The sequence below is a fragment of the Amphiprion ocellaris genome, chromosome 12, assembly GCF_022539595.1.
Source record: "Amphiprion ocellaris isolate individual 3 ecotype Okinawa chromosome 12, ASM2253959v1, whole genome shotgun sequence".
Classification (NCBI taxonomy): Eukaryota; Metazoa; Chordata; class Actinopteri; family Pomacentridae; genus Amphiprion; species Amphiprion ocellaris.
Window position 1 is genome coordinate 30,025,652 of NC_072777.1, and position 14,883 is coordinate 30,040,534.

The window sequence follows — 14,883 nt, forward strand, 5'->3', positions numbered from 1 at the left end:
CGTGTTCTTGATGTCTTCTGACAGTTAGCGAGGACATCAGTGACCATCTTAAGAGAAACCCCAATAGTGTTTATTACCAGTTAGCCCATGTGGAGCCACAGATCGCATGATGTGTTGGTGATCCAGTTCATTAACCTTTTAGCTCATCCAGACCTCCAACACCAATAATAGTAGATAGTTCATCATCTGTTGGACAGCCAAACCTATCAATAACGATAGAGGACTCTAATTGGCAGAAAGAGCCTAAGTGGAAAGGATACTGGAAACAGGAGTGAGAGGTTACCAATAATATAAGAACTTATGTGCACATTAAGAAATTCTGTTATTTTTCTCTGTGTAGGCGACTAACTCAGATCTTTTGTCAATAAAGATCTGAATAATGTCAGTGTCAAAACATGTCCAATCTGGTACGTATCAAGTGTCAAAATTCTGTATGTGAGAAAACTTATATGTGAGCCAGTGTTTCAGCTACATCGACACACAAAAATCCACTAAACCCATCCAAATTCTGTGTAAATCTTGGAAATTCTCTCTGCTCAAGCTCTTCTGTTGTGTAGGCTTTGTGTCTCCTGCTAGCTTGCTGCATTCCCTGATCACATCCCTGCTTCAAGCCATCCACAACATTTCCACACCGAAACAACCGTCAGGTTACTGTTGTATGCTGCTGTCGGAAAGCTTAACACGGCATTTGCAGGCTTCAAACCGTGCCGGTTGTATCAAAATTTCCACAATCCTCGCTGCACATGTAAGAAGGTGACTGGAGCTTCGACAATAAAGCCTGGGTGACATTTCTGACAGCTCTGGAAAAAAAAAGCTGGACCACGAGTTGAGATATTTTTCTCAAACTTTGCAAAGGTTACGTACCAGTAGGCTGCAGTGTTGGATTGCTAAATAGCTGTTTACTCACAATCTCATACTGTATACGCACATTTGGGCTCTCGTAAGATATTAATGATGTTGTGAAAATTGTGTAACAGCAGTTGGAGACACAGCTTACCTCCTTCAAATGGGAAAGTTCTGTTTCCAGGCAGAGCCTTCATTAAAGATTCATGCGACTTTTGCCACGACTTGGTTATCAGGGATGAGGAGGAAAGAGTGACAAGGCAGCGTCGCCCGATGAAGTCGCCGAACTCGGCACTTCTCACCTCACAGACTCTTCGCAGTCGCTTTTTAAAATACCTCCACTGTTAGATTCTCTGCCATGCATAAAGGAGCAGGCACGACTTGAGTCAGCTGCTGTCCAGCAAAAAATTTACTACAACCAGGGGAAGTAATGCCCACTTATCTCTGTTGTACACAAATGTAGTCGATTTGCAGGAATGCCAACTCGCTATTCAATATTTATGGCCGGGTAAAATGGCAGAAAAGGATTTTTTCAATGGCCGAGACAAGGAGGGAACCGAATCTGAAATATGCATGAGTGCACATATGCAGCTATTTTGATGTGCAGCTGCAGTGCCGTGCAGGAAATGAGGGAAGACTGAGTCACCATGAGGCAAAATCTGGGGAAAGTAGGCAACGAAAGAGTGGCCATAAAGATTTAATCAGACTCCCGGTTTAGCAGAAAGTTAATCTGTGTGTAAGCAATAAGAGACAATGGATTTCCAAATCAATATGCATTTATCATCCCTGCAATTGCCTCAGTTTTCTGCATTGACCTCCCAATCACATAAATCAGATTTTTCACAGCATTAAATCCAGTTAGTTTTAGCGAGCTGTGTTTTTTTATGAAAATAAAATGGATTAACATGTTCTGATATTGATGTGATAACACAGCAAGCCTTCCTGTTTTGTTGGTATTATCATATATATTAAAAAGTGGAGCTTTGCCACACAGGTCAGTGTGGTCTACAGTGTAATCTGGACTTTGCTCGTGTCACAAATCAGTGCAGAATTGCTTAATTAAAAATATGCAAGTAGATGGAAAACACTATATATATGATAATTGACTTGCTGCAGAGCAGAGACTGCAAAAAACTACAAATGTTCTGTCGAAGTTCTTGCTTTTACGAGCGTCAAATGCGAACTGTATCTTTACTAGAGCTGAATGATATGCTGTAAAAAACTTCATATTGTGATTATTTTGGGAAATAATCTGATATAAGTCATGATTTTCCTGAAATTCTTTTCATTTATCCCCCTAAAAGTACTTTTGTAGTTGTAGTTTAGTTCTGTCTTCATTTAGACATCAGTGAACACCAGAAATATTCACATAAAGCTCCATAATGCTTTCAATAAGCTTTACATCAGTTACAACTTGCAGCTAGTCAAGTTTCACATCTACTTACCTATTATGTAACCAGAAATTTGATAATTCTTGTCCAATTTAGATATTTTGCAAAGCATGGTTCTTCAGTAATCTGAGCAGTGAATGCTTTTCCATGATTATGATAAAACTGTGTGTTCATATCACTTTTTTCTTGCTTCCTGCTTGTTTGTTTTATAGTTTTTGTCTTTTGTTAATTTTCTTTTTTTGTACAAATGCTTCAAGTTAAAACTAAACTCACTGTCACTACTTTTCAGTCAGCCAGTCATATCAGCAGGATTCACCAGTTCTGCAAAGTTCGAGCAGGGATTTTTTTTTCCTTTTAGTTCCTAGACTTTACTTCTTAAACATAGGATGAAATTCCCTAAAGACATTCAAAAATATGCCCTGACATTCTTAATATGCTTTCCAAAGTTGCATTACCATCCTGTCTTTGCTATCCTGTAACATTGTGGGAATGTTCTACAGTGTGTTAAATCAATAACGTCCCTGAAACATCTTCAAAATATCTCCAGCCAAATCCTCTTCCTTTGTTCATGTATCACATTACAAGAATGTTTCCTCAGAAACACTGACTCCAAATATTTTTTGAATGTTCTGAATGCTGCAGTTAAAACACTTTGTTCTTCGGGTGCTTTTAAACTTGGAGGAGCATTGTTTGAAATAATAAATGTCTTTGAAACGTTTTATGAACATGACGTCAAAACATTTTCTTTTATAAAATGATCAGGTGATGCTAGTCAATGTCGTGGGATGATTCCCTCCTTGGGGTTACATTTCCATGGCAACCAAGAAGCTGAAGGAGAAGCTGTGCGTCTATCCTGATGCTCGCCCATGTGGAAAAAGGAAACAAAGCCCACATGTTCCTGAATGCATCTTTACCTGAGAATCACGCTATATGGACACTAAGGATATCTGATAGTGACATTTTTTTGCCAAAAGCCTATATGTCGATATTGTCCAACTCTCAATTTCCGATTCCGATATCAACCGATACCGATATATGTGGGCTTGGAAATAATTCCAAACCACAGACATATTGTTAGTCAGACACAGCAAGCTTGTGACTGCAGACACAGTTGTTTATACGCTTCATGAGTGGTGGCAAAATCCAGGCATTATGTTATCGGTTTTCATGATAGGTAAAAAAAAAAACACGACAATGATATTGACTGATATTACATTTTTATGCCAATATCGGGCCAATAATATCAGTGGGCCGATATTATCGGATATCCCTAAGGGACACGTAACCTAAAAAGCAAGGCAAGTTTAATTGTTGAGCACATTTCACACACAGAAGCTTTGCACAGTGCATTAAATTTTTAAAAAGAAAGAGAAATAGCCTGAAAACATTAAAATTGTTCTGAAATGAAAAGCAAACATGATAGAAGTTATGACATAAATGAAAGTAAATACAGCTTTAATTAAATTACAGGAAACTTTAAACCAGAATTTACAATGTGGCATATAAATAGAACCTTGAAAATCCGTTTTAAATACCACAGTTTATTGTGGAATCAACATCTGTAGGTGATCAGGTAAACTTAAGGGTTCCGAAGTGGATGCCAGGAAGTAACAAAGAGATTTAAAAGGAAAATATTAAAATATTATTAATGCACAGCTCCTCATCACCTCAGCTGCTACATCTAGAAGTGTAATATTATACACTGAGTGGTGATCTGACCGTAGGGCCGCTTTAAAGTTTGATTCATGACATCCTGTGGTCACCTAAGTGTATCTACACAGCTCCATTTAAATATATCTTCCTCCAAAAGGTCCAGTTTTGAAAAAATAAAAAAATGAGATTGAGCAGCTCAACTTTGTGTTTTCTGCTGATAACACTTCTGTGATGTTACATAAAAATTGCAGGTAAGATTTACTTTTGAAACTAATGTAAAATTCAGGCATATCTGGAGTACTGACCTGCAATGAGCGAATGCATATTTAATGCTACGTTCTGGCAGGAGCGCAGTGGAGAAGTCAGCTGGGATTGATCTGTCAGGCCGAGTCAGTATCTGATGAAGGGGCTGCACGCATAACTTGCTTTGACAGTAAACAGGGAGAGAAAAGTCTAAGCCGAATCAAAATGATAGCGAAGGTGTTTTGTGATTTTTGGCAGCAAACTGTGAAACTGTGCTCTCCCTGTGATGTTCTGAGACAAATATTGGAGCAGAAATGTGGAAAAATCCCTCCCCAAATCGCTCCACACAACTCGAAGAGCGTCGCTCGTGGATAATGCGGCGGCGTGCGGCTCAGACTTGTGTTGAAAGTGAAATCTTCACAAGAAAGTTAGCGCTCAGACGCGAACACTCAAATGCCAGATTAACAGAAACGAGTGCGTGGATGGGAGAGGGGTTTGACCGACATCTTCACAAACAAAGATTGAATCTGACCTCGCAGTGAAGCAGCACTGAGGTCGTTAGATTCCCGCTTGTGTTACAGTTCCTTAAGCTGCTAGAAGAATATATGTACTCGAGCTGGAGGAATGTAAAAAGAGGTTTGCAGTTAATCCAAATGTTGATCCGCTGTCACCTGTGACAGCGCAGTGACTCACTCAGATGTGTGTGTGTGTGTGTGTGTGGATAAGATAATACTTTCTTAAGAAGCGGCTACCAACTCTGCTTAGGATGTCAGCGAGACACAAAAGCCTTTCCAACCTGTCAAGATTTAACTACAAGTCTGTCTCGGGAGGTTTCCGCTGCCTGACATGTATGATGGCAGTAAAATCTGACTTTCCCTCACAGATATTTTAAAGGCTTCCACTGTGGACTTTATGTTCTCTCATTAACCTTATTGTACATGCTGGCTTTACAGGAAATTGAATCTCAGCATTTGTGTAGTAGATGTACACTGTGATGTGCAGAGAACGTGGGCTGCTGGTAATGTCTTGTATTTTCTTTTCACAAAGGTCACAGATATATGCTGCACACCATATTATGACAATTGTCACAGTTTCCATGCCAGTGTTGTTGAATTATATACCACGCAGCTGATTGGCAGTGCCTGGGAGGAAAAAAAAAGAATATATGGATACAAGAATGGATGCAAATGCACAGCGGTGTTTGGAGAGTGTTGACATGATTGTTGTGTTTGTATCTGACACGCGTCAGAAATAGGATTCTCTGCCTGCCGACGCTGATTTCAAACGTGAGGAGGAAGATCGCGTCAAGGAGGCGTGTGTCACTCGTCTCCCCTTCAGTGTGCAGCTTGGCAGGCATCACAATGTTTTGCACATTCAATTTCCTGTGTTTAAATCTGACACGCAGGTTTTGTTTTCGTTTTCCCTTTACCAAACTGAATATGATAATGTCACTTGGGAATTGCTAGATGAAAAGATTTCCATGGTGCCGTCAGCTTTTTTTTTTTTTGCAGAGGAGATGAATTGAACAGTAGACGCAGGGTTTGGAACCAATACAGCATGCATTATAATGAAATCATCTTCTTCTTTTTCCCGTTCAGAGAAGCTCGGCTTTGAAAATGGAGTTTGCAAACCAAATTGGATTAGAAATGGTGGATATTTTGTTAGGTATCTCTCCAATTTCACAGCGTGTGTGTTTGCGTGTGGGTTTGTGTGTGAACCTGCTTCAGAAGCGTCGGATTCTTCGCTCTGTAGCTTTCAATATTAATGCTGCTTCAAAGCTTTAGTCTTTAAAACAGACACATGATTCTGCTTCATCTGTTCTCTTTTTGACCCCACGGCTGATTCAAAAGCGAAAGTTTCAATTGTACCAGAGCAGTTCCAGTTGTCCCGTCATCGTCTGCTCTTCCAAACCACTTTGATGATTTCACCTGTGAAGTGACACATCCAGACGAGCAAAACTCACCCTTCCGCTCAGATCAGTTATTTCAGGCACAGTGCCGACTCTGTGTGAGCAGGTAACACATTCATTCACTGGAGATGCATAACGGAGAATTACAGCTCAAGTGTGGACATTGAGCGAAATAAAAACGCTCCAAGAAAATCCATAAAAGCCTGTCTTTGGGATTACATCTTTAAAAACCCACATCGATATGACAAGCAGAGCTGTAACCTGCACCGAACGTCCTAGAGTTTGTTCCAGCAGCAAATCCAAATCTTATTAAAATTCATTTTTCCTTTGCAGCTTTGAAAAAGGGACGGTTCTGGATCACTCCTGACCCTTACCACAATGACGACAACATCCAGATCGGACGAGAAGTCAAGATTTCCTGCCAGGTAGAGTCACACGAAAGCAGATTTAAGGTTAAATTGAGTTGCTTTTCAGTGTTACATGATGACTTTTGTGTCTCAGGTGGAGGCGACACCTCCAGAGGAGCTGACATTCAGCTGGCTGAAGAATGGCCGTTCCCTGCGGAGCTCCGAGCGGATGGTCATCACCCAGACGGACCCGGACATCTCACCCGGAACCACCAACCTGGACATCATCGACCTCAAGTTCACCGACTTCGGCACCTACACCTGCGTGGCGGCGCTGAAGGGCGGCGGCATCCCTGAGATCAGCATTGACGTCAACATCTCCTCCACAACTGGTGAGCCTCACACCCCATTGTGTCAGTGACTCATCTACACACCTCCCCAACACATGCGGCACACACTTCTCACAGCGACGTCAGTCACACACACACATCACACTTCAACTTTGTAAAGAAACTTTGTGAACAGTCTTAAGTTTGTAGGTTTCGCTATCGATCCTGTCGGTTTTATCATCATTTAACTAGAATTATGTTCAGTCTGATTGTCTAAACCTGTTCTTAGGTAGTAAACAACTGAACATAATGCCCTGTAAATGGTGCAGTGTTATATATTTGGTGGTGTAACGGCCCCTGTATTAATCCCAAACTATTCCCGTGTTCGGTTTGGTTTGGTTTCTTTATTTTGCTACTTCCTGTGAACTAAACACTTGGGTCAATATAAAATTGTGGGACTTTTTGTAACATAGTTGACATTTTTGCTGTTTTCAGGTCTAAAATCAACATGGCCACCTATAACCAAAGACCACATGGCATTTTTACAGAAAAATTCTTCTAAATATTATATATACAATTGAGTAAAATTGAAATTGAAAGTTATTTCTAAAGATATTGTGGTAAACCTGTTGACATGCGATAAATCCACACTTGACTCACACACTACTTTATATTAAATAACTCAGAAAGCCTTGGAGTCTGGCCAGTCTTTTCTTCAGGAGGAAATGACATCATGTGGAGCAGGTCATGTGATCTGGAATTAACACACTTCCTGGAGAGGTGTTTTTGTAATGGGGAACTTAGTGGAAAGTGATTTCTCAGACACAGATACAATTTGTTATTTTCTATATAGTATTTGATTTATTGCCAAAAAATAAATATCTGTCATGATTATCTCAACTTAATAAAAAGAACACAATCAAAACAATTTTGAATCAGCTCATTTTATTATTGTTTAGCTAATTAGAAGTTGGTTGTTATTAAATTGGGATGGTTATTTAGTTGACATTTTAGTGATATCCAGTCGTTTTTTATTAAGTGATTGTTTCCATAATAAATAATTATGGAATTTGTAAAGGCATGATCATAATGAACATAAAAAACAGTTTTTTTTAACTTTTAATAAGAATGTATGCAAGATATATCCCATGGACTTCGAAAGTCCCTCAATTATATATTGACCCACTTACTGTCTGACGTTCATGTTGCCATAAGTGCAACAACATCCAGAGCAGAAATTTTAGAGCATTCATAATACAAAATGTTTTGTCAGTGCACCAGTTGTTACCCATTAGCTTTAGCTCAGCTGGGTTAGCCTTGAAAACAAGGCAGAAACTGTGCCAAACTTATTAAACATGTATGACGTGTTAACTTACACTCAGATGTTCACTTTGAGTTTCACCTGAGCGTATAGAGCTGACACTTAATTTTACCACCTAGCTCACTTTTTCCAGTGACAATACTAATAAAATTTTTTCAAATAAGTTTGCTGTTTCTTTAGTGGTGACAAAAAGACAGGAAGCACTTCTGTGCCAATTTTAAAGTTGAAAATGCAGTGCAGGCTTTAACATTTAATTCAAGCTGATCATGAATATGTTTCAGTGGTGAAAAGTAATTAAGTACATTTACACAAGTATAATTTTGAGTTACTTGTACTTTCCTGACGTATTTCCTTTTTTTTCTGCTTTGTACTTTCATTCCATTACAGTTCGGAAGCAACTAGTGTAGTTTTTATGCTCCACTGCATTTATTTAATAACTTTAGGTATTTTGCATATTCAGTTTAGTAATACAAAATATAATTAGCAAATAAATTATAATGTAATATTATAGATTAACAAAGAAGTTTATTGATCCCTGAGGGGGGATTTGCAAGTAGCAGATATAAAGCAGTTTAATCACCTTTACCAGCTTCAGTTTCTTGAATTACATTTTGATGCTAATACTGTTTTAGTTTTACTTAAGTAAACAGTTACATGTCTATTACTTGTAGCACAGTATTTATAGTGTAGATTAAAAGTTTTTGTTTTATTTATGTCATATTTGACTGTGAACAACTCAGTCTTTCGTATTGACTGTATGTAGAATTTGAATGTCTTAACAGTTGCACTGAGAATTCTGAACATCTTCCTTCTTTGAGAAATATAAAAAAACAACAAGAATATAAATAAAACATGTTTTTGTATTACTGATACAAAAACTATCTGCTCTGCTGATAGCCCAAACCAAGATCCATACCGAGCCCTTAATGTTGTGTACCGTTACACCCTCAGATATAATCATTGTGACCTGTAACCTCCACATGCATGTTGAGTCTTGTAGGTCAAAGCTGAACATGGAAATTACTGTCCACTATCTAGCCACATGGTTAACATTATATAGATACAAGATATGTATATTATAATTCAGTTTGCTTAAGTGTAAATGTTGAATGCCAGTTTTTGTTCCCCCTAAAGTGTATTTTTTTATTTTATTTTTTTTTTTAGCAGAGCTGCCGTTTTCCCAGATTTCAGGTGCTAACTTGTAATTTAAGTTGCTCTGTAACGGACAGAAACGATAGCAATCCTACAAAATAAGACCAGTTTAGAATATAAGTGAGTTCTCCTTTAAAGGATTCATTCACCCAAATTCTAAAAGCCATACTTTTCTTGTACAGTAGTTTTAGTGGTTTTCAGCACCACAGATAGTTTTGGTTTCATCTCCTGAGGTTATCCAGAATTCTGCACCTCAACACAATGGAGGCGAATGGAGTTTTGTCTTTGGAAATTTTCACCATATTTCATCTTGTCATGTCAGAAAATAGTTCGCCAGATGATATTCAGTTGTGTGGATCCTGATATTGTTTTGTTTTCATGTTATTATTCTTGTTTTAACCCGCTGAACCCTCTGAAAAAAACTGGCAGGTTTGAAAGGCATGCTATCTTTTAAAAATTGCCAAAATTACGCCATTTATCAGAGCCAGAAGCTGTAAAAACAGAAATAATTGTTAGATTTTCAACTTTCTGACAGCCCTTGATCTACTCATCTGTGATATTTTGTGGGAAAACCTAACCAGAACCAAGATTAAAATTTAGAATTTAGATTTTAATCACTTCAATCACTTTATCCTTCATGTCTCCTTTAAAACTATAGCCAAAAAGAAACAGTTTGAACGTGATATTAGTGACTCAGCTGCGATCAACAGACTCATGACAAAAATTCAGGAACTTTTGGGCTGAACTGCAGGCAGTGTTTACAGCATGGACACAAATTTAACATGTAAGTAATAAAATATCTGTATTTGGAGTGCAGCATTTTTTCCAAAATGGTAACAGCTGCTTGTAGAGACTTGGAAAAATGTGACCCATAGAGGTGTAGGAAATCATATTGCAGTGAAAAATGAGCCGACAGTGACTAAAAATGTGTCAGGAGTTAAAAACGTCCAGAAACTGATTGGAATTCAGAGGGTTAAAGATGTTATTTTTCATTGTTCTGCTAGTACAAACTAAATTTCACCACCTACATTGTATTTGGGTTGCTGTAGAAGTCTTTAAACCTCATGAGATGAAACCAAATATTCAGAAATATGCAGATATTGTGTGTGATTTGGGTGAAGAGAACCTTTAGCGACAATATTTCGTTATATATGCAGGAAGTTCCAGTAATCTGTCCTGAAAAGGAGTCATGAAATACTGTCTACTATGTTTTTTTCCCTCCTGCGCACACTATTGTATTACAACAACACTTTATTCCAATGACTGTTCAACTGGACTCCTGTGAACCAAAACCGACTCCATCAGTCCGACTAATCCGACACTAAACATCCATCGTCCTTCCATCTAATTGGCTGCTTCCACCACTAACGTCTATACACGGCATGTTAATAACACAACATACCAGTCCACCTTGTCTACTGAGCTGCATCATTGTAGTCTCAATCATGGCATGTTGAGCCGTAATCTCAAAGAAAGCAGAAAAGTGCTACGGCAGCCTCTCAGATTCTCCGCTGCTCTATTGTACATGGGGTTGTTTTTAAAAAAAAAAAAGAACACGTTGGTGCTTAGAAAACAGAGCCAGCGTTCAATCAAAGCACAAAATCTACTGTCAAACATCTATTCTTTCCATCTACTGTTTTAGATTTTAACATCAGTCAACACCCTCCCTGTCAGATGTTATAAGGAAAGAAGCCTAGAAGTACATCACAGGCAACAAAAAGGGAGCCCGCTGTTTTAGAAGATTGCTATGTAGCACGTTTAGCGAGTACGCTTTTGTGCTTACTCACTTTCTGAAGGCTCGACAGTGATGCTGAGATGCAGTGGTTAAGACGTTTAAGGGTTGCAGGAGGTTGATCTGTGATCTCCGGTGCAATCAATGAGCAGAAAATGTGCGGTGATGCTGTGACCGCGCCCTAAAACACACAGATTCTCCTGATTCACGCCTCGCTCATCCCAGATTCCCAGATTTTCCCATCTGGGGGATTCCTGTTGCTGCTGGTGGAGTCGATATCTGTTTTCGCTTTGAATTTCCTGGCATGTGTTGGGTGCTGATAAGTGACTTTTTGGGCTGTGTGATGTTTTGCAACTTGCTGGGTTCATAGCGAGCTCTATTTCCACCCCTTTTTTATGCACATCGATAGACACGTTTACACACCCTTACCTATTTTTCCTGCCTTGTTTTTGCTATCACACACACACCTTGCTGCCACTCACAGCACGAACATGAAAGCAGTGTGTCGACCTTGGGTGCATAATTATTGTTAGATAATCCTTTGATAATCCCCACGCTATAAAACAGTGGGATCAATCGAATCTGCCAAGATTGCTTCCTCATTATCTTTTAAGTAGTGCAGTCTTTTCTTTTGGAGTGCCTGGGCGATGCCAATCCATTAACACAGATCCTTTAATGTGCACAAAAAAACACGAAAGAAAATACTGCTGTCTGACTGAGGAAATAACCGAGGAAATGACTGACTCCATTGTGATCATATGAAATGAAAGTTTTCCTTAAGGCTTAGATTTGATTGCTTCTTAAGCTTTCATTGTTCCACTTGGATGTGTGGGTACGAAATAGTATGAAAGAGTTGCGTTGTCACAGAGCTGTTCCTGTCATAGGAAATAATACGGCGAATTTTGTTTCTGCCGCTTACAATTCCTGCTACTTTACCTGGATGTGACAGGAGGCTGTTTGCCGGAGAACGCCTGTTGTGTGCAGCGTTTCTTTCAGTCAGATTGATGCCGTGAATCAGAGGAGCGTCTGCTGCTGTGTACTAAAGCGCCTTGTGCCTCTGCCCTGCTATACGCCTGCAGCCTGTTATGGGGTGAATAAGCCCCGTTTTTGTTCCTCTGCCTGTTCTCCTGAAGGGGAGGAAGCCCGAGCTGCAATTAGAAGTCTTAATAAAAGAGTTTAGAGGAGATTATGCTGCAGGTCTGCCAGGGTTTCGTGCTGGGGAAGTGGTTGGAAAGCATTTGAGCCTAAAGTGTTCGAACACGGCTGTTCCAAGTTCCAGATTGCAAAAACCAGGGCTTAGCCTCAGCTCAAGCTCGCCCCGACTCGGCTTTATAAAAGAGAATATTTATTATCTTCCATTCTTTTGAACACAGATTTCATGATTTCCCCCTTTTTTGCAAAACAGCACTAATATTTACTGTCGTGACACACTCATTAAATAAGCTGCTTCTTCTCTCGTCGGGGCTCCCACAGACTCCAAGGCTGATGCTTATTTATGAGCATGGGTCTGAAAAACGAGGACACGGACCTCCCCTTTGGATACTGTCAAGATTAGGAATCATGCAACACAGGGACAGCTGAAAGGAGCATTAGTGTAAAACATCCCATAAACTTCTAACGGGAACTCGCAAATTAATCCTTTCATTAGCCCGTGTGTGATGAATGTGTGTTTTGTGGGTGTGTCTCGCCGGATTATTGTTAGATGATGTGATTATTGTCATGCAGCGGCTGTGAAATGTTATTTGAATTCAGTTTGGAACCACCATTGGGACGTTTTAGAGATAAAATTTTAATAGCATGTCGAGTTATTACGGATGGATTCTTGACATTTAAAGCCAGTTTTCAGCACTCGCTGATAGCTGATAAGCTGATACCCGCTTATTGCACTCGCTGTATCATAATTACTGTAACTGCATCACAGTTGTGGCGAGTGTGTTGATGCATTTTAGATTCACCGAATGACCCAAGTTCATCCTCGGTCTGATTGATGATCACAAAGTAAGTATAAAGATTGAAACTCACCTCTCTGGTGTCGGGGGTAAATCCTTCCTTGATGAGTCCCTCAATTAGCATCCTGCTCACACCTGAAATTCTGGCACCACCCAGTGTTTCTGTCAATCTTACGAATCGCTGCAGTTAATGAATTAAGCAAATCAATTAAGTGCTCAGTTGATTAAAAAATGAGCTGGTTTAATAAACACAACTCTTTTTTTTTTCCTGAAACAAAGACTCATCAGGGGCGTCACAGACCCGATTGTCTTTCATTGTATCCCTTTCAAGCGTCCTGTTGTCCGTTTGAGTCTGATTCGTCATGAGCTGCCATCATCGGAGTGACCGAGCCACATGTGACTCTAATAGGGGCAGCATGACCGCCGGCTGTCGACCGGCGCTGATGTGCTTGTTTCAGCAGTAAATTCACTGACCCTGATAAAGAGGAACCGGGTCTGAACTCCTGACTCACCTAAAGCGTGCAAAGGCTCAACTGCTGTCTGGTCGCTCTGAATGCAAACAAGTTGGTGGCTGCTTTTACTTTTCTGTCATGTCAAGAGATGCAGATTTTTCATTTGATGCGTTTCTTTGTTGTTGCTGTTGGTTACATTTAGATTCTTCATCATGTTGCATCGGATTTTAGTGATTTTCATTCAAAATATGTGTTATTAGATTGTTGAAATCATTTTGTTTTGTAAAAATAAAGTTCTTTATTCCTAGAAATAAGCCAAAATGTACAAGCAGAGTGTCTTAGTGGTGTTTGGAGAAGGCAGCCAAAGTGTTTACCACTGGGAGCGAACTTGATGTTGAAGAAGTATGTTGTGCAGCTGCATGCAAACTCCTACGCAGAGCTGCTGCTATGTCTGGATGTCACAGCCAGCACAACAGCACAACAGCTTGGCTGCAGTCGCCTTATCAGACGCAAATTAAAGAAAATACAGCATTTACATACACTCCCGTTTAAAAGCTTGGGGTCACCCAGACAATTTCATGTTTTCCATGAAAATTCACACTTTTATCCATGTGCTAACATAATTGCACAAGGGTTTTCTAATCATCAATGAGCCTTTCAACGCCATTAGCTAACACAATGTAGCATTAGAACACAGGAGTGATGGTTGCTGGAAATGTTCCTCTGTACCCCTATGGAGATATTCCATTAAAAATCAGCTGTTTCCAGCTAGAATAGTTATTTACCACATTAACAATGTCTAGGCTGTATTTCTGCTTTTCTTTCAAAAATAAGAACATTTCTAAGTGACCCCAAACTTTTGAACGGTAGTGTACATACATACCATCACAAATAACCAAATATAAAGCTTGCCTTAACATTTTTGAGCTATGTAGTGATCATATTTTTCTGTATAAGGAAACCTCTATGGCTGCGTTTAGCTTGTTCCACCCCATTTTCAGTTCTTTTTTACATAAGATGGGAGATCAGTAGTGGAATATAATTTATTCAGTATGCTAAGGTAAAATAATATGTGTGTAGGTAGCCGTGGTTTTCTTTGTGCAGAGATGTTGTTGCTGTTTTGAATACCATGATGAGCACTGAGCTTGTGTGGGTTCGGTGTTAATTAATTTGTCTGAGCTACAGTACCTAAAGCTGTAATTACCTGACAGCATAGTATCAGACATAGTCACAATGAAAAGCAGTCTACATATTTACATAATAAACTTCTTCCTGTTTGTACTCAGATGTCAAACGTGGTCTGAAAAATCTACCAAGAAGTCAGGAAATTGTAAATGGAAGATGTGTAGGAATACTGACATGACTTGTTTTTGAAAAGAATAGTCAGAGTTTAACATGTTCCCGCCATGATATCATGCTAACGGACTGAGGCTAAAGCAGCTGCCAGCATCCTCACCAGCTGATGAAAGCAGGAAAGTGTTCTTGTGTATCAAATTAAGCTGTAGTTGTTGAAATTTAAACTTCCCCAGATTTCTTAAAGGGCTGCAATGCCTTAAATGCTA

The 14,883-nt window shown here is 39.4% G+C and overlaps 1 protein-coding gene across 4 annotated transcripts in view; it reads left to right on the forward strand.

The window, feature by feature from the left end:
* LOC111573798 (MAM domain containing glycosylphosphatidylinositol anchor 2a) overlaps positions 1 to 14,883 on the forward strand; it is a 270,997-nt gene that overhangs the window by 152,711 nt on the left and 103,403 nt on the right. For all 4 annotated transcript variants that reach the window (XM_055016253.1, XM_055016255.1, XM_055016252.1 and 1 more), the window contains exons 7-8: positions 6,373 to 6,464; positions 6,541 to 6,778. In XM_055016253.1, the coding sequence (XP_054872228.1) occupies positions 6,373 to 6,464; positions 6,541 to 6,778 (330 nt within the window). The remainder of the gene's footprint in view (positions 1 to 6,372; positions 6,465 to 6,540; positions 6,779 to 14,883) is intronic.